The 24,586-nt window shown below is 35.0% G+C and overlaps 2 protein-coding genes across 4 annotated transcripts; one reads left to right on the plus strand and one right to left on the minus strand.

The window, feature by feature from the left end:
- Nucleotides 1–2,873: 2,873 nt before the first annotated feature.
- On the minus strand, nt 2,874–13,944 carry LOC129277956 (geranylgeranyl transferase type-2 subunit beta-like). 2 transcript variants are annotated; one of them, XM_064110699.1, is made up of 9 exons: nt 13,665–13,944; nt 12,535–12,642; nt 10,907–11,104; nt 9,992–10,097; nt 9,314–9,366; nt 8,552–8,665; nt 8,099–8,210; nt 7,436–7,599; nt 2,874–6,761 (listed from the first exon to the last, which is right to left on the minus strand). In XM_064110699.1, the coding sequence occupies exons 1-9, from the start codon at nt 13,794–13,796 to the stop codon at nt 6,618–6,620; spliced, it is 1,131 nt and encodes a 376-aa protein (XP_063966769.1). In that variant the 5' UTR covers nt 13,797–13,944; the 3' UTR covers nt 2,874–6,617. The 2 variants fall into 2 exon arrangements, with proteins under 2 accessions (XP_063966769.1, XP_063966770.1); XM_064110700.1 differs by lacking the exon at nt 12,535–12,642 and having other exon boundaries at nt 13,665–13,877.
- On the plus strand, nt 13,318–23,878 carry LOC129277957 (calcium channel flower homolog). 2 transcript variants are annotated; one of them, XR_010295956.1, is made up of 6 exons: nt 13,318–13,934; nt 15,626–15,698; nt 16,762–16,887; nt 17,856–17,963; nt 18,355–21,741; nt 21,796–23,878. XR_010295956.1 is itself a non-coding variant. In XM_054914146.2 (5 exons), the coding sequence occupies exons 1-5, from the start codon at nt 13,805–13,807 to the stop codon at nt 18,461–18,463; spliced, it is 546 nt and encodes a 181-aa protein (XP_054770121.2). In that variant the 5' UTR covers nt 13,318–13,804; the 3' UTR covers nt 18,464–23,634. The 2 variants fall into 2 exon arrangements, 1 of the variants encoding a protein (XP_054770121.2); XM_054914146.2 differs by having other exon boundaries at nt 18,355–23,634.
- The last annotated feature ends 708 nt before the right edge of the window (nt 23,879–24,586 follow it).

Genomic DNA, 24,586 nt, shown 5'->3' on the forward strand with positions numbered 1-24,586 from the left:
GAAAAAAAAAGAGAAAAGGAAATAAAAGGAAAGGGATAAGGGTGAAATATTATATTATTTCCCGAATATTATGTCAAAATCTATCATAAACTTGGATTTTTGCCCCCCCCCCGAAAAAAAAGAAAATCACGACTAAGAAAAAAAAGGAAAGAAAAGGAAAGGGATAAAGTTGAAATATAATATCATTTTCCGAATAAATATGTCAGAATCTATTACAAACTTGGATTTTTGTAATAAAGAGGTCGAAATTTTTGCTCGCTCGCTTGCAACTTCTTATCAATTTTACGCGATATGCCATATCGATCGAGCCCCCTCAAAATTGTTGGCTCATTACGCCACTGACTTTTATGTCGTGTCATACATTGCCCAATCTGACCTTTGATGTTTTAATCACTCTGTGTGTTTTCATATTTGGTCTATACTTCGTCTGATCACACTCTAAAAAGTTTACCCACTATTACCCACTATTGGGTAAACTTGGGTAACCATGCATTTTCGTTGTGGAAAATATCGCCAGATACTGTGCAAAACTTACACATAGTTGTGTAAATTTGTACCCGCGAAGCATATGCCTTGTACCAAATATTGTACCCAACAAACATAGTCTACATAGGCCTATTATCTTTGTACCCAATATTGGGGGATTTCTACCCAATATTGTCTCGCCTGCATAGCAGAGCGAGACTACAGGCGCCGCTTCTAACCAAAGTAAAGTTTTTGAAATGTCGTCATAACTTAGAAAGTTTATGGACCTACTTGAACATAAGAGCAATCAATGAATCCCAGTTGTGGGTCGGTCATTGAAGGTGCACACCAGTTTTAATCTGTTAGTATTTTTTTTTCTCTCGTAATGATTTTTGTCACACCTTGTGTTATTATGCCCATTGAATTTTTTTCCTCATGTAAAGTTAAATTCAGAACACAGCGCGCGTAGAAACGCCCGTATTAAGCGCCCTATAAATGTTTTGTATTATTATTATTTATTAAGTATCACTGAAAATCCTGTGCGAGTTTCAGGCCACATGATTAACGTCAAAGGTCAATAGGGTCAAATAACTTTGGCCATGTTGGGGTATTCGTTGAATTGCCATCGTAATCATCACTGTACATCCTGTGCGAGTTTCAGGTCACATGGTAAAGGTCAAATGTCATTTAGGGTCAACGAACTTTGGACATGTTAACGATAGGCCCTATTTGTTGAATTGCCATCGTAAAATTTATGGATCTAGTTCGTATCTCTTAATCCTTTTCTCGCCCTGTCATCCATCTCTCCCTATCTTTCTCCCATTTCCTTCTTCCCCAATCTCACCTCCATCACTGCTCTACCCCCCCCCCCTCTCCACAAGCAGATGAATTATTCTTGACTGAATGCAGCTGAAATTTATGCCCCCACTATTTCCAGATAACATATATACAGGGGCGCCGCCACGGGGGGGGGGGGTAGGGTGGTGACTGTCTCTATAATTCTGCAAGTAGGTCTAGCGTAGTCTGCAGGCACAGACCCTGATTGAAATTTTATCAACAAGTGTGTCTCCACGCAAAGACTAGCACATACAAAACTTGCTGTTTCAATCGAGAGGGCCTTCAGTACAAAAGGCATGAGTAGGCTGCAATTCAGACCTTTTACTCGAGTGAAGGGTTTGCGCAGCAGACTAGGTCTAGTGGGGGAAGGGCATGAAAAGGGGGACCAAAAAAAACATAGGGGTAAAAAGACAAACAAATAAGGGCAGAAGATATTAGATGGTTAGATGAACTCTTTATATATTTTTCTTTTCCACAAAGTTAAAAATAATAAGTAGATGAAGTGGAAATTTGACCAGCTAGGCATCAGACTGAATACAAATTAGACTGATCAGGTAAAGTGTAGTGGTGTAGACCAAAGAGAATGAGAACAAACTTGAGAGTAGAAGAGTAAATATAAACTCTCAAATTATGAAAGCCAAGTTTAAAATTGATTCCTAAAACAGTCGGGTTATTGTGAGAAAGTGAAATTGAACATGACCATTGTGATTTTGGACTAGAGATTATCTACCCTCTAATTTACATGAACAAGATTAAACTTGATAACTCAAACAACAGTTCTACAGTTAATTACGAGCACAAGACAATTCTATGTATATAACTTCTGTGACCTTTGATTATTATATCCCTAACACTTATCAGATCATTGTCACCCCTACATGCATACTTGGACCTTGGATCCGTCAAATAATTCTATGGTCAGCATGAGCATGAATTCAGTATGGAGGAACACATTGGCCTGTATTTTAAAGTCCAGTTTTACCTTGGCAATGGTCTCACTCTGTGCTAAAATTATGGGAAGCCAAAAACTGTCAAAAGCTAATTTACATTGTCTGATTTTATTTTTTTTATGATTGTTATCTTTACTTTGCCTTTTCTACTTGCTGTAATGGGGAAGATAACTATTTTAGTGATCGTTCCAAGACAGTTAAGAAAGATTTTGAATGTCAAATGTGCTGATAAATTGAATCTATTCTTTTTAATATAGAATTTTGTCACAATGGGCTATCCATAGTTAAACCACATCTTAACACCAGTTTAAATTTAAACTGGAGTTACTGTAGAATACAGGCCAATGTATATACCAATCACCTACATTAGGTGGGGGTATAAAGAATTAGTTTAAAATAGTTTAAATACCTACATTAATAATATGTAGGAATATTGTAAATATGTTACCAAGTAATAAAATTACAGATCCATTATAGTTATTGACTATAATGAAAATTACTAATAAAAGTTCTTTCGTATCACATTGACCATGTTTTATCATATCAATGTCAATGCAAATGTCCATGGTAGAAATAAATGTATGATATCAAAATCAGAACACAAAATACATCAGAAGGATGTTGAATATACTGTACACATTTATTTTGCACTGAAACATAAATTACATAATGGTATATGCCATTGATATGTTCATATCCCTTCCAGAAAAATAAATATTTAAATCAAATTAAAGACACATCTATTAACATTGGAACAAGGGCAATGGAGGTGGTTTCACAAATGGTTCTGGGCCACATAATATAGCCTTAACAACTGGTTGTGGAGCTGATTTCTATTATCGATTACATTATTATGTACATGTTTGATCAAATGTGAAAAACCAGCCCCAAGAGCAATCGCTAAGCTTTAATGTTATGAAATGATAGGAAATGAAAGCACTAGTTTTATTAAAAAAGAATGTTTTAAGCGATAGTTACCATAGTAACAGATAGGCACATGTGTGCTTCAGCCACTATAAATCAAAAAAGAAGTTAGACAACAAAAATAAAAACTCTGGGCATTTCATCAACATTTTTCTTCTGAAAAGATGTCAGATTTGAAAACTTTCCTTGGTTTTCATTGGCTGAGAAACAATATCTATGAAAGTAACTTTCGGATAGAGTTCTTTATAAAACGCTCCACTGGGTTAATCCATATAGCTTGTCAACACTGACAATAAATTGGCACTGTCTGACGGTTACCAAAGTAACATTCAAAGGGAGTATTGTAAGAAAATATTTGCAATCGATTGAAAATTATTTGCAAATATTCCCTTGCAATTTAACAATTGATACATGAGCTGTAGGTAATTAATTCACATTCTTTGTTGCAAAGAGCAGATCAGCAATCGAAAGCAAATTTGAAATTAATTGCAAGACATATGATTGATTTTGGGACCCCAAAAAGACTTGCAATTGATCGCAAGTTTCTTGCAAATAATAACAATTTTCTTGCAATGCCCCAATTGACACATTCCCAGCTTATCAAATTCAAGGATGAGTTGTTGGGTAATGAGGCACTTATCAGGGGGCCATTCAATGACAACTTGTCATTATTTGATAGTTGCCATTGTAACTGCCAGATGCCTGTGCTACTCAACCAAGCAAATGCAATGAGATTTGTCAGATCTGACATCTTTCAGGGGAGCATTTCATCAACATTTTGATCAGATCTGACAACTTTCCTTGATTTTGATTGGCTGAGAGGCACAGTTCCTTTCGCAACTGTCAGATAAAATGGGACTTGTCGGATAAAACACCTGACAATTCCTTTCATGAAACACTCCCCAGGGCTCCTTAACACAAAGGTTAATGATTAATCATTAAATACCAATGACCAATCACAATCATTGTTGCATGCGCATTCTGCTCATTAGACTGACTTGGAACCAATCAGAATTGTCCTTTCAAATTAACCTTTGTCTTAAGGGGGACCCTAATGACAAAAGTTCATGAATCGCCCCGGCAAATCACTGTACAACAAAACAGCCTGCAGATGAATATTAGGATTCATCAAAATGAAGATCATATTCCCACTCCCTGGGGAGTATTTCCTGCCTGGCTCCTGCAAAATAGCACCACCAAATTTTATACACAATAACACTTCCATCCTACTGGGTATCCATTAATATTACAAAAAGACTTGAAATATTATGCATAGTTTTTGCTCTTTCTTTACATAAACATCCATACTACATATATAAAGACTCCCAGACCCGAAATAAAAATTATTGGCATGTCATACGTAACAAACAAAGAACTAAATATAAATGCAAGACCTCTCAGTTTAAACAGAGAACAACACCTTTTATTATTGATCTTCTTCATCATTATTGAGGTTTCTACATTTCTGCATTTACAGTATATTTTCCTATCATGTATATTCAAACAATTTCTTTAAAAAAAAAATCAGTTGAATCTTCATGACTTAATTGTAAAATTATGTTAAACGGGTGGGTGTTTCATAAAGCTGTTCAAAAGATATAAATGACTTTACACACGACTGGTAACCATTCCTCATGCCAAGTGATATATCCCTATGTAATTGAGTTAGAACCTAAGATCATGTTCCAGTCGTTCATAAAGTTGTGCGTAACTTTACAAACAGTTTTATGAAACACCCACCAGGTATTTTGATATTCCTTCACATCCATAATGTATACCAATGTAAATGTATACATTCAGCTTTCCATCTGTTCTATGTGCATAGTATCATGTGAAATTAACATCTTGAAATAAATAGAGTGGAAAATGGCAAATGTTGGTATATATCTTGCTAAAGGACACTAACGTTGAGATGGGATTTGAACACTGTACCTTGCAAATGGTAGTTTGTAGACACATCCACTACACCACACCCCCGCCACAAGAAATGACAAGTACAAGTAGTATGGTATCATTTAACACAGGTGCACAGACAGTGGGATAAATTTCAAGTTCATAAATACAGAATCTTATAAATACATATAAATATATACTACCTTGCTTTTACACAGGGGTAATTAGAGACAGTGATTTTCCGTTTCAAAAATGGTCTTTTCCGTTTCTGAAAATCTGTAATTCCGTTTCAAGTTGATCTGAAAATGGAAATTTTAATTCCGTTTTGTCACTGAAAATGTACACAACAAAAACCTGAATTCCGTTTTGCAAAGGTGAATTCCATGAATTTTTACATGAAAAGTGTGAGAACCAAACGGAATTTCCGTTTTATTTACTGGTAAAACGGAAAATCACTGTCCCTAGGTAACATTGATCATGTGAAAAGCTGATTGGCTATAAGAGCTTTCAAGTAAAACTGTCCTTCCAACATCATCAAAACTATAAATATCTGAACAGATATAAACCCTTGACCCACTGGCTTACATGTATGTTTCACTTCGTCTTTAAGAAATTGATCGACTTCATTGACTGTCTAATACCACATTGGCTAAACCCATTTGGTCTACTATCAATGTGGTCTAATTGCCATTTGGTCTACACTATGCTTGGCCTAATACCCACGGTAAATTTCCAATTCTTCCAATGCCAACTCGTCCTCTCACCACATGGTCTACCTTCATTTAGTCTAATGCCATTCCGTCCATCAACATTTCGTCTAACAACCATTTGGTCCAATTATCACTTCGTCTAATCACCATTTTGTCTATTACCATTTCGTCTAATAACCAGTTGGTCTAATACCCACTTTCTTTTCATTCATTTTGCACAATTAACACTTTAGTTTCATTAGACCAAATGGTATATGGACTAAATGGCTATTGGACCAAATGGTTATTAGACGGAATGGCAGTAGACTAAATGAAAGTAGACCATGTGGTGAGTAGACGAACTGATGATAGACCAAATGGTGGTAGACGAGTTGGCTATTGGACTAATTGGTATTAGACGAATTGGAAATAAACCATACCCACTTTATTAGTCTAATTCTCATTTAGTCTAATGCCAAGCTGAATAAATTTTCAATTTGTCGACAAATAATTTTTTTTTTTGTCAAACGACAACCTGGTATGAACAGATTACCAAACAATGTAGACTAGTGGTGTTAGAACAAGTGGATTATATATTAAATTAGATAAAATGGTAACTGGGCTAAATGGAGATTAGACCAAATGATTAGTAGATGAACAGATTATAGAGCAACTAGGATTAGACCATGTGATATGAGAACAAAACAGAAAGAGGACAAAGCAGATGTAGGCCAAGTGGCAAATTAGTGATTTTCTTTATAAGTTCTTACCAAAACTAGACTTGGCATTTCAAATCAATCAGCCTTCCATACTGAGATTTTCACTCCTGTGTAAAAGCGAGGATAGAGGGCGGAATGTCTCATGAGATTTGCGGAGTGACACCTATCCTTTCTAAGATGTATTCAGGCATACAGAAGACTGGGTTGACTGGTTTGATCTTCTCTGAGTAGCTCCCAAGAAGAGAGAGACCAGCGATACCAAAGAGGGTATGGAATGGGTCAACCTGAAATGGGAAAAGAATGAATTAGAAGATTTCAGGGATTTCATTGGTCTAAATCAATTATTCAACTTCCCCTGAAGCAGAGTCTATTTTATTTCTAATATACATGTAACCTCTTACATCATAAATCCTTCCATTCCGCTTTCTCGCATACTATATCTTAAGCCAATTTTGAAACTTTTGCAATTACTTATATTCTTTACAATTATTTGAAAATATTATGTTGATAAATATTAACCCCCAGAGTATTAATGATTGTATATTTCTTCATACTTTGTATATACTATTATGATACTTCTTAAGTATTACTGTAGTTACTGTGTTTTATATTGTTTTTTACGTAAAAGTTCTGTACAATTCAGCTCTTGCTGCGAACAGTCTTGAAATAAAATACCATTATTATTATACTCTACTTCTACCAAAACTGATATCAATTATATCAACAACAAGATAGTGTTAAATGGCTCTCTACTTTCATAATTTGATGACTTTGAATATTTTGTCCCCTCTAGCATGTATGACTTAAACCCATGACTACTGGTTCATACCATTCTGTGTATGGTTCAAATAAGATTTGGATGCTAAACATTTTCACATTGATTCAATATCACCACACACATATCCATATTATGATGTAACAAATACCTCCATCTGATAATAAAAGAAAAATATCTTACCATGTCACCAGGCCGGTCTGCAAAGCCTCCCGTCTCATCATCTTGGCAAGCCAGAATAAATCCTATAAGTTTCTTACTATCTATCCAATGTAATCTATTGATAATCTTTAGTGATGCCAAGACCCACCATGAATAACATACATCTGGGAGCTTCTCAGGCCGACCTAAAAAAAAAGGAAGACAGTATTGTATTCCAAAAAGTATGTTTCTAAAATATCTCAATCCATTTCTGTTATCAATGAATAATTCAAATACCAGTGGTATTAGACTGTTCATCCCTGACAAAGAGTGGGGGTCAAGCCATTCTTTACACACAATACTTGGCACCTCCTAAGCGTTTTCTGATCAGAATGTTCCATTGCCACTTATCAAGACAAATTCCCCCTAGGGTTATTCTAAACAATATTTACAATTTATTGTCCCAACATATATAACTTCACACCGATGCATAATTTCTACAGTACAATCTTTTATCAAAATTATAACATAAATAGATGGATGTTATTAATGTTAAAACTTTAACAACTACAACACACAATCTGCTTTTGTATTAAGGTCAAAGCATCTCTGGACACATAGGCAGTGTGAAAATTAACTGTTTGTGTTGTCTTGTGCTACCCCCCCCCCCCCCAGTAGCTTATAAAAAGTAGTCAGCTATCTTACCATTCAGACCACCAGATGGGAGTTGTCTTTCACACAGCCACCAGCCTAGTAGATCAGCATTAACATAATGAAGGTTGCTTGTAACAGATAGAAACCCCACACAACAGTAGATCTATGGACCAAGGAGACACAGACAGATATGAAAATAAAACAGATTGAGCAAAACATGTCCCGTCAACTTTGCCCAAGTCAAACTTGGATTTGTCAAACAACACATAAGTTCATCTTCTCTTTATATTCTATTGTGTTTACCCTTCAGGTTGATTTTTATGAAGGTCGAAGCTATTTATTCATTCCCAACAAGATAAATCACTAACTGGACGAGAGACAAAATGAAAATAGCGTAAATAAGAATATTGATAGTAGACCAAATAAGTTTAGCCCATTTGGTATTTGACTATCTGGGAAGCAGACCAACCCCTTGTAGACCTCGTGATTATAAACCATTCTTACCTGACCAGAATGTGACTCCGACCCCGGTCTGACCCCAAAACCTCCATCAAAGTTCATACAGGATACAACAAATTGTACTGCTTTCTCCATGTTAGGCAAGGCTTCTAATCTTTTCTACTTGTGCAAAAAAATATTTACAGAGAAACAGAGAATGTATGGGAGAGAGAGAGAGAGAAAGATAGGGGGAAAAAGCAACAAAAAGAAACACAAAGATCATTGATTCAAGTAGATATACAAATACAGATATGTATTCTTCTAGTATTCACTAGAATATATATCAATCATCACACTCTGACTCACTTTCAAAATGGAGGAAAGAGAGATAGAGGGGAAAGCCCCCCCCCCCCCCCGCAAAAAAAAAAATCACAAAACCAGGTACAAATGCATTTTAATCAAATAGAACAAAAAATCAATCATCCTATTCTTTTCATTTACAATCATCTACATTTGTATGATAAAAACGGCTGTTTTGATTAAATTTCTTTTAATGTATTTTGTTACAAATTCACATCGTTTTCTACATTTTCTACATGATGAGGTCATTATGATCTAGTGGTACCGACTCTTGTCTTTCAATGAAGGTGTCATTTGGGTTTGAATCCTAGCTGAGAGGTAAATACCTTATAGGACAAATTCCTTGAATGCACCGAGTGCTAGAAATGGCAGTTTGAGCTGAAACCAGGGTAATTAATATTCCGCGATGGAATAGATTGTATCCCAATAGACTTTGCTATACAAAAGCCTGGTATGGTCATGACTTACCATTAATGACAATGTTGCTACCGCACAAAAGGAAAATCTGGTGTCCACCTCACCTGTCAAAAGACATGAAAAAAAAAAGAAGAAGAATAAACAACTACTATGAGCATGATTCTTGGTTCTAAAAGTGGTGTGTTTGCATATGTTTGTTGGTGTGTAGTTGGGGGAAGGTTTGGGGATTCATTCCACATCAGCTTTATAAGAGCACTTCTTTTCCAGTTCATTATATCAAAGGAATTTCCGATGCAAATTCGAATTCAAATTAAAATTCAGATCGCTCATTAATTTGATACATACAAGACAGGAATATTCTGAATTTGACAAAAAGTAAAAAACAACAGCATATATTACAAAACAGAGCAGAAATAGAACTGTCAGTGTAAGGGGAAAAAAGTAAGGACATGCATTCTATAAAGAGAAAATTAAAAACAAAAATATTAAATGGATATTAAACAATTTAAAAATAAAAAACTATGCAAGAATCATTTTGGCTTGGGGGGGGGGGGAGGATGGGTAGATAATTTTCCAAGGCAAGCTGGATGTAGTATCTTGGTTACCTGGGGAGAAGTTCACATGCAAGCCAAAATATTGTTTACTATTTAGGAAATAAAACTAAAAGGCAAGCAGAAAAAAACTATCTTAGCTTCTTTTGGCAATTTACCACTATAAATAACTACTCACCCCACTTGTCCCCTGCAAATGACCCATCATCTTGTTGCAGTGTTGTAACATACTCAACAACCTTATCAACATCAATGACATCAAGGGCATCATAAATGGCTAAAATCTATGTCAAGATAGAAAACAACAGAAATGTCAAATCTCGATTTTAATTGAAAATTGTTTGAATTAATTCAATATCAGTGATGAAAGAGAGAATACCAATATTGCCAATTTAAAGAATAAAAATTATCCAAATGCATTAGAAAATTACTGTTAAGGGGGAGTTTTCAAAAAGTTTGTTGTAAAAATAGCAGAAAAAAATAATAAAAAGTATTGGTGAAGGTTTGAGGAAAGTCCATTGAATATTAAGAAAGTAATTAGAATTTCAACATTTTCTATTAGTGATGTCATAAAAGAGCAGCTGCCCCATAATTTATGTAACATGAAATGCATACATTTCATATTTTAGTGGTTTGAAATGATTTTTTTTTATTATCTCCTAAGGAGCTCTTATCAAATGATTTGTGTATTGATATATGTAGGGTACCATAAAAACTATTTTCAATTTTCTGAGAAAATGTCATTTTATAGATTTTTTTACCATATTATTTTTTCTGCTATTTTTACAATAAACTTCTTGTCGGGGGAACTTCCCCTTTAATATATATATGACTAATATGGAGTGTTGCAAGAAAAACAAATTTATATCACAATTTTTTTTTAATGCAAGTTTACAATTGATAAATCAATTTCATTCATAGCTCTCATATCTATAAGGATAGATTCATAGCTCTCGTTACAAAAGTAAGACCAAAGACAAATTTGCAACTGACTTCAAGACTTCTCATTGATTTGGGGACTCAGATTGCCTTGCAAATGAATGCAGTTCCTTGCAATGCTCTATAAGACGGTTTCACCAAACAGGTCCCTCACCTGTATTGCACTTAAGGTGTAGAGAAGATGGGGGTCGTGCCCAACACTGGCACCAAATCCTCCACATTCATGCTGGCAGCTGACGATGAATTCAATGATCTCCTGTTTGTCCATTCGGTCAAGCTGACCCATCAGATCCATGACAGTGATACCCCAGTACATGCCACTCATCCTTAGGTATTCAGTCATCACATACTCCTGTTATATTATATTACATAAAAAATGTCATTTTATTAAAGGGGAATCCAGCATTGGCAATAAAATGCTGTGTTGGGAAGGAGAAAAATAAATTAAACAGAATGGTTAAAGTTTGAAAGAAATCGGACAAGCAATAAGAAAGTTATAGCTGCTTTAAAATTGAGATCACTAATACTATGTAGATTTCAAATGGGCAACCTGGTAAGTAAATTATGACAAGGGGCAAGGACAACTTTCCCATAGGCCAAGTACTTTATTATCAGGGATTCGTGGTTTTCTCCTAAGTACTCATTCCCCTGGGGCAGTAATCTAAATATAACCCAGGAAGTATATTGTTTTATGTCCTCATGAAACAAAAATATAATTTGAAATAAAACTTTTGGGGAAAATGACATTTTAGCCATAATATGTATTGGAGTACATGGAAGAGTAGTCCTTGCCTTACATCATTATGACATCCCATATGTGGCCAATTTGAAGTCTCCATGGGTATAGTGATTACCAATATATACAACCTTTAAAAGTTCATAACTTTCTTGTTGTTTGTCCAATATTGTTCAAACTTTCACCTATCAACTTGTCTGATTTTTCTTTTCCTTATAAAAACAAGTTTTATTTGGGTTGGATTCCCCTTTAAACATATCATCATCCAATAACAAGGTGGTTCATAAACCACAAATCTCTTCTTATTTTTGAGATCAATAAGATTTTTTGACCCCGAGATGACCTTTGACCCAATGATCATCATCAACACAAATGTGGTCTTACCCAAGGATTATTTGTACCAAGTGTAAACACAATTGATGCAGAAATAAGAAATAGAGCAAACTGAACAAAAACTTCAACATTTTTGTAACAGACCGATAGACTAACAGGAAAGTGATCACTAGGTCTCTGCCAAACTTTGTTCAGGCAAGACAAAAATTAAACAATCATCATTTTATGTACTAGAATGTACAAGTTATCAAATATAACAAAGATAAAGAAGGTAATATAAAAAAAATAAATAATGATGATGATGATGATAATGATGACGATGAAGAAGATGATGATGGTGATAATGATGATGATGGGATGGTGTTTATGGTGAAGATGATGACTATGAATTATATCAATATAATTACCTACTAGGCATATATGTAATTCCAAATACATGTAGCTAGAAGTATATGATAAATCTTTTTTTAAGTCAAAATGTTATGCACAGTATGCTATGACAAACTGCTATTTACAGAATTGCTTAGAAATTTTATTGAATTATGAGAACAAGAAATCTTTACCTTGAATATAACCATAAATTCTTTAAAATATCACATCCAAATCCTTAAAAAAATGACTACAAAAAGGCAATGTCAACAGAAATGTATTTTTCCAAGGCACGTTTTTAAATATTTGACTTTCATTGATAAAGCAAATCAATTGTTTCTTACATAATCATCTTTCTTAGAGCCATACTTGGCTATGTATTCAATATGTTTGTCCAAGAGGAGTTCCTTTGGCGCTGTTGGTTTTAAAGTTACATCTTTGATGGGGGTACCCTACGTAGAGAAAATATGGCGGAGAAATAAAAGGTAGATGTTAAGACATTATCTCATGTGAATTATTCTCAGTTAGTTACCCCTGTGTGCTGGCAATGTTTTGCTTCAATTAATTATGACCGAATCAGTTAACTGTATCAAAACATTTCTATTCTCATTTCAACACACATGGGTTCATTTGAGGACAGGGTATATTCCCGTATTAGTAGCACATACTTGTAAGCATTATGGAGATTAACCTTTTTTCTTACAAACAACATCATTTTGGCATGATTAATATTTGCTTGATTGACAGAGAGTATAAAACTCTCTCATTTGAAACAATACAAAAATTCAATTCAATTACAATTCATATAAAAAGGAATGTAGAGAATTGAAAGAAAAATGTGTCCCAAAACTCAGATGCTTTAAAAATTGGATCTGTATCACTGATAGTAATTGTAATAATTGGAAAGCTGGGACACGGACAAAGTGGCAATGACATAAATATAGACACCATCTCAAAGACAAACATCATCTGATCACAATGCCATGGTTGGACAATGTCAATGTCATGTCATGTCTCATGACAATGACATCATAATAATGACATCATTACCACTTTTGAAAGTTTTAGTTTTAATATTCTAATAATGCATGCCATTAATTGCGCATCTGCAATAGTTAATGACCACTGAGTTTTGGAATTTCAAAATATAACTTGATCCCCTCCCCTCATCATGACTCATCCTAGTGTGGCAGTGACGACTGTCTACACCGTCCATGCACCAGTGCATCCTCTTCTGTGTGGGCCAATAAAAAGGTTAAAAGCCGTCGAAAAAAAAATCACACAACACAAACACACGACGTTCTGAATACATGGGACCAAAGGCAAAGCAAGGAAAAAACTACTATCATATTTTCGAATAAAGAAGTGCCAATTATACAGGGATAAAGTACTTAAGTTGTTACTCAACTGAAGACAGGACGCCTCTTCCAACATTTCATGATATCTATATTACAAATATAAGTTATAAACTTACCATTTCGTAAAATTGGTGAAGACGACAGGCAATATTTTTTTCAAGTATCACTTCTGCTCTTGATGACGTCATCAAAAAATATTGGACAAGCTGGCAGAGGCGAAAGTTCTTCTTGATTGCTGTTTTTTTCATACTTTAAGATGGCGGATACGTACAAAAGTTTGGGCAACGATGGCCAACCTCAGCAAGCATCACCTCCACCTCCACAAAAAGAAACGGGTTTTTGTTTCAGGCTTTTCGTAAGGATTGTTGCTTCTGTAGCTGGAGTGTGTAAGTTAATTAGCCATTGGCATTGTCCCACACATTCAACATCATGTTTGTGTGAAAATTGTGATTACTGATTGTGATTTTTTTTTTGTATTCGGATTCGCTGAGTGATATTGATCAGCAAATCCGAATAAAAAAAAAGTGCCTGTGAAAAGGGTACCTATCATTTTAACGTTAGTCTTATTGTTAGACATGGTCTAGATCCTAGTAAATAGATCCTGCGATTTTGATGATGATGATGGTCATGATGGTCATGATTGCATTGATGATTGATGGTGATGATGATTTTGATGATGATGTCGATGATGATGGTGATGATGATGACGATGACGACGACGATAATGATGATGATGATGATGACGACGACGATGATGATGATGATGATGGTTATGATGATGATTGATGATGAAATGATAAAAATGATAAAAATGATTTGATCTATTTCTTTTCAAAGAAGACAGCAGGTCAGAGACTAGACAGCTGGCAGCCGTCTGTTTCGAGGAGTTTTTTAACATTTTTTATTTTTTATTTCTCCTCATACACAGACGGCTCGCTATCGTGCAGCCACCATTAGGGGACTTACAATGCAAAATCCCCCCGTCGGGGCTCTTCAATTTTTGTCTTTAATGAATCAAACTTTTGAAAATTACCGCGACCGAAATGCAAATTAATATTCCCTCTTGGCATTAATTGCCAAAAAACGGGGAAAAGCAAGTTAAAAGGAACAAAAACAGTGACTTACCTCGGCTGTCGCGCAACTTCACTGCCCTGTATTATCCGAACTTAATACACATAAACATATGGCCATTGAGTCCCCTGTACAGATCGCGCTAGAACTTCGGTCTCTGTATTTGGTGAGTGAAGCCTACGGAGTTCAGCTGAACAACCAACATAACAGAGACCGAAGCTTTTGGTCTAGTCAGAGACTTGAGAGTTGGTGGACAAGGGTGTTTTTTTGTAATAAATCTTCTTGGAATTATGTATTAAAATGACAAAATGTCGGACCTGTATCATTGGTTTTTACATTTAGTGCCTTGACTTCATATACTCTACATGTAGTTCGAGTTATAGAATATAGATTATTATCCAATGCCATGGTGAACCCAAAAGAAGTAGTTTGGTCGGAGAAGAGTAGAGTGAAAACACAAACTTTAAGATAACTATTTTCCCTAATTGCAGTTCCGCAGCATTTTCGCCCTTCTCTGTTTATATGAATTCACAGGTAATGTTGGTTTTTATTTCCAATTCGTCTCATGCCAATTCGTCCAATTGCCAACTTGTGTGCTATCATTTGGTCTACCATCAGTATGTCCACTCATCACATGGTCTACTTTCATTTAGTCTAATGCCATTCCGTCTAATAACCAGTTGGTCTAATAGCCATTTAGTCCATATATACCATTTGGTCTAATTGGGCTAAGTGTTAAATTGTGCAAAATGAATGAAAATGAAATGGATGTTAGACTAACTGGTTATGAGACGAAATGGTCATAGACAAAATGGTGATTAGACGAAGTGATGATTGGACCAAATGGTTGTTAGACGACATGTTGATGGACGGAATGGCATTAGACTAAATGAAAGTATACCATGTGGTGAGTAGATGATTTGGCAGTAGACAAATAATTAGCAATTTAGCGTAATATTGTTGTTATCAAATATCTTATAATTCATTTTTACCTTTTGTATTTCAGTGGCTATTATTCTTGGACTGGTATCTATGATCTCAATCAAAGGACTGTGCATTGTTGCAGGTATCTACATCATGTGAGTAGCCACTCCCACATGAAATAAAATCATTGTGAATGGTCCTCTTTACTTCCTGTAACAATTTGTTCTTTATTAGACATATATTTGAACAGAGGCGTAGATCCATGTTTTGGGTGAAGGGGATGGGGGCATGCCAAATATATTTACAGAACTTTGCTTGACGATATTATTATAAGATTTATGATATTATTATACCGAGTTTAAGTGCTTTCCAACGCTTTTCGAAACATTTGCATTTCTTATGATATAATATTTCTCAAGTTAATTGTTATTACTTTTGGGGGGTGGGGGGAGTGGGAAAAATCAATATGTTTGTCCCCTCCCCCCAGGATCGATACCTTTGTATTTGAACACATGAGTTTGGCTTTCTGTAAAGCAAAAAATTACATATAAGAACTATAACTAGGCCCAACCTGTGGTTAGAACAAAAAATGTAATTCATCATTGTGTCTCCTTTCCACCTAGCTAGATTGCTGTGATTCATTTGCAACATGACCTGATATATTGCACAGCAAGTTTTGTACAAGTCTACAAGCCTATGTGCAATAGGTCACATTTTGATGCACCATGCAATACTCTGATATTTTTGATGCACTTATTCAAGGTCCTATAACTTGTAATTAGTAATATCTTAATTTCATTGCAGTTTAATGTAGGGAAGCATGTAGAAACACATAATATGCGGTGTAGATATGATTAAATTTATTGAAATTTTTATAAAGAAAGATTAAAAAAAAAAATCAATTTTGAACTCTATGAGGTGAGCTTGCATATTGCATCACATGCTATTTCTTCTTTGATGATACTTATTTATCACATTATTATTATTTTGAAAATACTTTGGAATTATTGTATTTCTTAGAGATCTTTGAATGTAATTTGTGTAATAAAGTACTTATTCTCATGACTTTGGAATTATTGTATTTCTTAGATCTGTGATTGTCATTTGTGTAATCAAGTACTTTTTCTCATATCGTATTTCTTGTTCATACGTCTGTTTACTCTGGTTGAACTTCAATTTCGAATAAAGCCTTTTCCTTTGAACCTCTTTTACGTTCAGGCTTCTTGGATTCCTGACGATTCTATTAGAAGCCCCGTTTTGCTGCCAGTTCCTTGACATCACAGACAAAGTCAGCAAATGGAGCGAAAACAGAGCTCCTTGGCAGAAGGCTCTCTTCTATCTCTTGTAAGTAGTGTACAAAGTCAACATTTTATAGTCAACTTTAATATGCCCAGAGTTAAGTAATTATTCAGGCCTTAGCCCTGTTGGCTGTAACATGCAGCTTAGAGATTGATTATTCGGCATATATGTATTATTGATTGCATTGATTATTTGAAATATCAGCCCCAAAATCAATCGCGATGCATTGCTTTTATGTTACAGAGCCTCGGACCCTGTAAACTTAAATTATTACAATCAATCTTAAATCCGAGCAAACCCTTAAAACCTTTGGAAAACCATGCACAAATAGTTCCAATTAACTGATTGTATCTATTATAATACAGGGCCCGGTTTATTCTACATCAAACAGATTACTCTGGTCCCAAATATATTTTTATTTTTATTTGATTTGATTCCATCACAACTCTTCAAAAGATTGGTCTCTCGAGAGCATATAATGATATGTGTTGTCAGTGTTTACTACTTTACTATAACACAACCTGGTATTGTGGGGTGCGCCTGTAATCCAAAGCTACATTATTTACGTGGGGAAGTTATGAATTGATGCAGAGCTTTGAGCTGCTGGGAGCATTTCATGAAAGGAGTTGAAGCACATATTATTCAACAAATTCTATATATCCAACAGTTACTATAGTAACCGTGTTTCTCAGCTAATCAAATTAAAGGAAAGTTGTCTGTTCTTACAACTTGTCAGACAAAGAATGTTGATGGAATGCTCCCCGGATATGTCTTTCAGAAGGTGATGTTGAAAGTCTGTCCAGACGTAAATTATCTGATTGATAAATATCTGTAAAAGCTCAATTATTGTTTATACACATACTTCATTCTCTAATTGTGATCTTGGTGTTTTCTAAAATTTCTAATTACTCGTCCAACCTTGTTTTATCCCTTTGTGCCACAAATAGTTTACTAGATAGATGGCGCATGATACATGGTGTGTTTATTTACTCTATGTATTTTGATCTCACCAGGTTACCTATTGTGCCGTTCTTCTTCTGCGTTGGAGTTAGTCAAATTTTTGCCTGCCTTGTAATCATGGCGACTGGCGTTCTCTATGGACTGGTGTTCATTGGAAAGAAGTAAGTTTGTTTAGTCTCTTTATCCCTTGTAACTCTCATATCTAGAAAAAAATTAAGCATTTGGGGAGGGCGGGGGGGGGGGGCTTTGCCAAATGATTCTGGTAGGAAATGTGTAATTGCTGAGAAATGGACGAAACAAGCATGGCATTCCAGCTAGCCTGGTAAGTGTCAAAGTCTTTTTTCTAACAATGATAATGCACTGCCCCACATGTGCCTTTCTGTGTCGGTGATCTTCTGTGTCATTTTTTTTTCTGCTTTGATATTATGATTTCACAGAGTTAAGTTGATGTAAACACTTGACTTTCTAGAGTTTTCCATGAAATCATTGTTCGCTGCAATTTACATTCCTCAAACCCATAATATTATTCAACATTCTCTTGTGTTTCTTCAGGGGTGATGCTGTTAAGAATGCCCACAGAGCCCAGCAGCCTGGAGGAGACATGGCGTTATCAGACCCTCCATCCCAGGATCAGTACGGCAAGAGAGAACTCATCCCTTGAACTGACATTGAGGGCGCTAGACTTACCAGCCGACAACGGCACATTCCACCCTCCAATACACAGCCTCACATAACGCATGGGTAGCGTTCCATGAAACAAGTATTTTATGTTTTTCACTGACAATTGTTATAAGCTACTGATATCCGTGCATCTGATTGGCTGAGAACAAATTAGTGAGTGAAAATCACTGACTGTTTGATTCATGAAGCTTTCCCCCTGGACCATTCTGCTTTTATCATTCCACTTTTTTTTTCTGCTGCTCAGGTCTATTGAAGTCCATAAAAATTTGTATTTTAAAGTCCAGAGTATTATACTTACATCAACATGCCTGAAGAATCTATTCCAATTTTTCTTTTGTTTGCACATCGGCCATGATTTTGTATACATGTTTTTTATTGTTTTATCTTTATCTTTACATTGGACGCAAGCAATCTCTGCGCAAGCCCATTGTGGACCGGCTTCAACATCCAAAAATGTCAGCACACACTCATGTGGCGACAATCGTGCATAGTATTTTGGCCTCCGTTTACTTGAGACATTGTAGAAAATTATGGCTTTGTACAAGAAAATTAAGAAGCATGAAAATTGACAATCCAATCTCTATTCATAGTTCAATATAATATGTTAAGGTTTGGAAATCAGTGCAAATTGATAGCAGTAAAGTATTTTAGTTGTTGGGAACTTGCAAATTCTTGATTTCTAATCATTTTAATTTTTTTTGTCCAGTTCTCTACAAAATCGTGGAATACGGGATTCAAGTTTATTAGTAATATGCCATTAGAAATTGGCGCCACCCATCAAGATAAAATCCTGTAATGTTTTTGGCTTTTTAAGAGTTCAGATGTTGGAAAGTTTGCAGGCTCTAGTGAATGTTTATTATTGAATTTGGTAACATCTATGTATTCAGGCTGTTGGTAACTGAAGACTTGTGCAATATACTAATACTCACTGTAAAATTGAGTAACTTTTGAATCACTGCACTGAGTTGGATAAAAATGATATTTTGAATGTGCATCTGTATGATTTGCACATTGATCTGAGCTTTAATTCAACATTTAACATGCCCGATCATTTCATTTTCCTTTTCTTCATTTATGATTTTTAATTTTCATAATGCATCATTGTTTAATTCTTATTTATTATCTTCCCTTTTGATTAGATTGTTTGTAGATTTTTTGAAAGTATATGGATAGATTATTTGTTGCCAATATGCATAGGATGAAAAAAAAATTTAACTTCATATATCATAAGGCAATTTGACAATTTAGTAATCTTCAACATGTCACCACTTTTGGTAATTACCAGAAAACTTTCACCTATAGAAAAGATATGTCTACTTCCATCTGTGTTCTCCCCATTAGTTAATTTTGTGTGTTCTTTGCATAAGAAACAAGAATAAGTGCAAGACCTCATTTACAACTCAAGTTAAGGAGTGCTTGGAACTATATGATTACCAAAGTGATGCAAATGCAGTTATTTGAACAGTATGTTAATTATATGAGGCATTAATTCCCACTCTGAAATGAATTTTATCTTTGAAAAATATTTATATTCACAAAAATAAGTGAAATAATCAGCAGTGTGAATATTAAAGCTGCTGTTTTTGATCTAATTGTATCACCAGATTGGGCACATGTTAATTATATCATTGGCCATATTAACAGTGTGGAATACCCTTTTTCTTTTCAAGGGTAATGTCATGCTTTAAACCAGCTGCAAGGAAATTGGCCGTAGTTAGAAGAGTAATTTATTTGAAAAGGGAATTCTACCCCCATTGAACCACCAACTTCCAACCTTCTTTTATCTTCATTCTTTGAAGCTTTTTATTCTTCTAAATTCAATTATGTTCTTGGGCGGGTTATCAATTTTAACAAAATATATCATCTTAAAGTTTAGGCCTGAAAAGAAAATTGTTTGTGGTAACGGAGGGGCGGGCGAGGGGTAATGGGTCAGTCATTTTTTTTTTTCAATCGAGATTGAGTGCACACTAGATATATAGTGCACTTAAATGTAGGCAAAGCAAGGATTATTTGGGTCGGTCAGCATATTTTTTCTTTTTTTTTCTTTGGGGGGGTCAAATTTGAGTAAAGAAAAAAAAAGTCGGCAGGTTTGGCTAGGGTCGGTCTGGTTACAGCACATTTTTTTTTATATGTCCTTTTCAAGCTCAATGAAAGTCTCAAAATTAATTTTGGGCCACTTATTGTTAGTTTTGAGATGGCAGAATATCTCAAAATTCATTTTGGGCCACTTATTGTTAGTTTTGGGATGGCAGTTCACATATGGCACTGATATTACATGCTTTTCGTTTGCCTCAGTCCAGAGCATAGTAGTGCGATGTTCCAGCAAGTTCACATACAACTTGATTCACGAAAATGCTTGTTGTACAGTACGATGCTTGACACAATGTTGTTCAGACTCTGTAATTGTTGCACTTGCTGTATATATATTCACTTATTAATATGTTGCAGGCAACAAGGTAAAAATCTTGATACAAGGAAACACAAATGCTAAATACTATTGTACCATTGGATGCCAGGCACGTTTCTGTAAAGACTTACTTTGTAATACTTGCTTATTTAGCATGTTGTTAGCAACAAGTTGCTGTACTCCAGTACAAAAGAATCTTTTACGGTGTACCACAAACTGATGTATACCATTACTAATGTGTATGCAATCCGTAACAGGTGGTATGCAACAAATTGCCCAACCCAGTACATGAAAAATGCAGTTGGCCCACTTGCTGCAGAAAAAAATGCCATGAATTAATTGTTGCTTATCAATTGAGCATGTTGTAAGCAACAATATGTCCAGTCTCAATGTGTGGAAACATTGTTGTACTAAATGTCGCTCAGTGCAAATTATTTGAAATCATATGATATGTCAGAGTCAGTATTAAAGTGGAACTGTGTCTTTTAGTGGGATATTGTATAAATACATATTTTAAACAGTTGTTTGTTGTGTTTAAAGATGTGCAATCCGCTTTGTCAGAAAATCAATGGTTAATTTCAAAATCGTCTCTTTACGTCATAGATTATACAAAGAGTATTCTGTGAGAGATATATATATTTACTTGTATACCTGTGTGCCAGTAATGCAGAATTAAAAAAAAGAAAGATCTATTCCATTCCACACTTTATTTCCTCAATTACAAAACGTAATTTGCTGCAATATACATGTATGGTCAGTAGAATCCACTTGGCATTGCAACTATTATTTAAACTATAGTATTGCTTTTCTAAAATTCAAAATTTAACTTGAAGATTAAATTCCACATTGGTGTAATGATTAAAGTTTAATTTTAGATTTGAAACTGGCTAGAATAGTTGCTATAGACTTCTTAAATATAATGTTTCTGTGTTTATGCCAAAATTAGTTTTTGGATTGGTTTGTTGTACTAGATTTTATAAGTCTAAATGTTTTGTAGAAAAGAGTGGTCGACCAACATGTAATTAGAGTATACAGTATGTAAGTATTCATATTTATAAATATATCATATTATATCTGTTTTGTATTCTAGCTTGTATATTTCATATAAATAGCATAGATGTATTGTGATAGTGATTTTTGTTATATTATTATATGTGAGAGGTGTATCTTTGCCCAGGGGGGGGGGGCAGTCAAATATATTTTGCTGTACACATGCGCGACCAAAAACCATGTTTAAAGGGGTGTTTTTTCAGTTTTGGACGCGGGCCGCGCGTGGACTCGTTAAGGGTATCAAAAACACTGATTTTAAAAAAAAAGGGTGGTTTGAAAGACTGGTCAATGTCACTTGCGGGATCAAACGTATTTAGGGTATGTTTTTTTTCCCCCAAAGCTTTTTTTTAAGACTAGCCAAACGTGTTTAGGGTATGTTTTTTTCCCCAAGCTTTTTCCCCGAGTTCATATTTTGGCGACATCTTATTTAGGGGCCAAAATGTGTAAATAAAGCCCACAGAAAACTTTAGGGGATTATTTTGAACACACAGAAAAACTCGTTTAGGGGGTGTTTGGAAATTTCTTGGTCACACGTGTGTACAGCAATATATTTGACTGGCCCCCCCCCCCCCCGGATCTTTGCTGCAGGCTACCCTACTTGCTTTACAATGACTCTGTATCAGATATGTTGAAGAGGATAATGTTGATTGTTAAGTCTAGTAGAAATGTTATTGCAATCGTCTTTCTGCATTTGTAATTTGGTCATACAATGGTGACTATATTACGTTAAAGCTTGCTATTTTTTGATCCAGTAATTTTATTGCTTTGTTACAGGAAGTGCGATATGATGAAAAGTGCAAACAAGCGTAGACTAATTAATATATGGAGAGCAATCTGTAGTCCCAATATTTAGGACCAATGATGAGCATCATACAAGCCAGTTTGGTGTACTAGTCTAGTTTGCTTTTAATCGACACTTAATCAGTGAGAATCCCAGTTTCGAAGAACCTTTAATTCAGACCATGATTGTGTTCAATCAATTTTTCATCGGTCATAAGAGCAAATGTCTTTCAAAACGTAAACATGAATCGTTGTAAAAGAAAAATTTTGGAAGACAATATGGCAGTTTATTATTATTGCTTGAAAAAAAAGACCCTACATGTCTGTCTGTAATGCCATGGTTATTTCCCTATTTCTCTGCAATTGCATGTTTTTGTCAGAATCATTTGGTATATATATGTATTTTATTAATGCATACAGACACTGGGGTGGTATTTATACCATTGGCATTTTTCTTTGATTAATAACTGTGTGCAGTTCACATAAATTATATCCATGCTTGCACATCTAGAATGCTTTTGTTTTTAAAGGTTAATGTTCTTGAAATATATCCATCAAGAGAAAATTAATATCCTTTCAACATGAATATAAGAATTCAAAGAATCGTTGTACATGTATAATTTTAGCTTCCTGTTTATACGGCCAAGGCATTATTGTTGAACATGTGACTTTTATTTTTATGTGCATTATATAATTGTGATGTGCGATCATTGTAATTAAATTACATGTGAAGTCCTCCGCACACCTTACGATTGGTCTGCGGCCCGATATTGGAGTAAAACGTAGTGGAATTTGACGCTAATATTGAAACATAGAATATCTTACTGTGTAATGTTCTAAATCATCATACGAATACCTATATTCAAATCTGTGTCTATGTTATAATCCTTATTAGAATAAAAGCGAATTTAACACCTAGTCATATGACGTCATACATGTTGCAATTGTACAATTGGCTGCGATTTTAATCTGGCCTTTACTCCAAATTAAAAGCTTGCAAAATTGTGATATTACTTAGTATTCTTTCAGTTAATATGGGCCTCAAGTAAAAAGACACTTTTCATTCACATTGTCAGAAAATGAGCAAAATGAGATTTGTTTCAAATTCAGATTGTGGACCAGTCGTAAGGTGTGCGGTGGCCTTAAACAAAAATGTAATTACATTTTGTCAGAATCATGCTGAGTACATTGTAGATGTAGATGTCTTTATAAGAACTGAGGCACATTGCAGAGAGAGTTGCAATCAGTCACAATTCCTAAAATCAAACGCAACTTGACTTCAACCAATGAAATGCCTGTATAAGGGACTTGTGATTGATTTTTTTTTAGTTGGGTTTGAATGCATATCTTTCTGCAATGGGCCCCAGGGGGTGTTTCATAAAGCTGTTCATAAGTTGAGAATGACTCAAAGAACGACTGGTGATCCTTTTTTGTTGTAAATGATATTCATCATTAAACGTTCGTTGATTATTTAGCGCGTAAGAAAGGTTCAACAGTCGCTCTTAACTTACGAACAGCTTTATGAAACGGCCCCCTGGACTGAAAGGGAGGGGCAATTTAACAGCAAATAGAGTGGCTTGAGAGCGATGAAAATATAGGAGTAAACAAAAAGACATGTATGTATTGTGAAAGGAATAAGCAAGATAAGTTTAGTAATATTTGTGAGAGGAAGGCAGGATGGTTGTGTCATCTGGAGCACTTCCATGACCGTGGAGAAGAAAGGTAATTTCTCGACAGTTTTGTGTTCTTCGAGATCTAAATAACAAAATTAACGGGTATACCAATTTTCTAAACACTGGGCGGAATTCAGGAGAGCCAAATATCAAAATGGCCGCATCAAGGTACACAGAACTGTTGAGAAACGGA

The sequence above is a fragment of the Lytechinus pictus genome, chromosome 15 (genome assembly GCF_037042905.1).
Source record: "Lytechinus pictus isolate F3 Inbred chromosome 15, Lp3.0, whole genome shotgun sequence".
Classification (NCBI taxonomy): domain Eukaryota; kingdom Metazoa; phylum Echinodermata; class Echinoidea; order Temnopleuroida; family Toxopneustidae; genus Lytechinus; species Lytechinus pictus.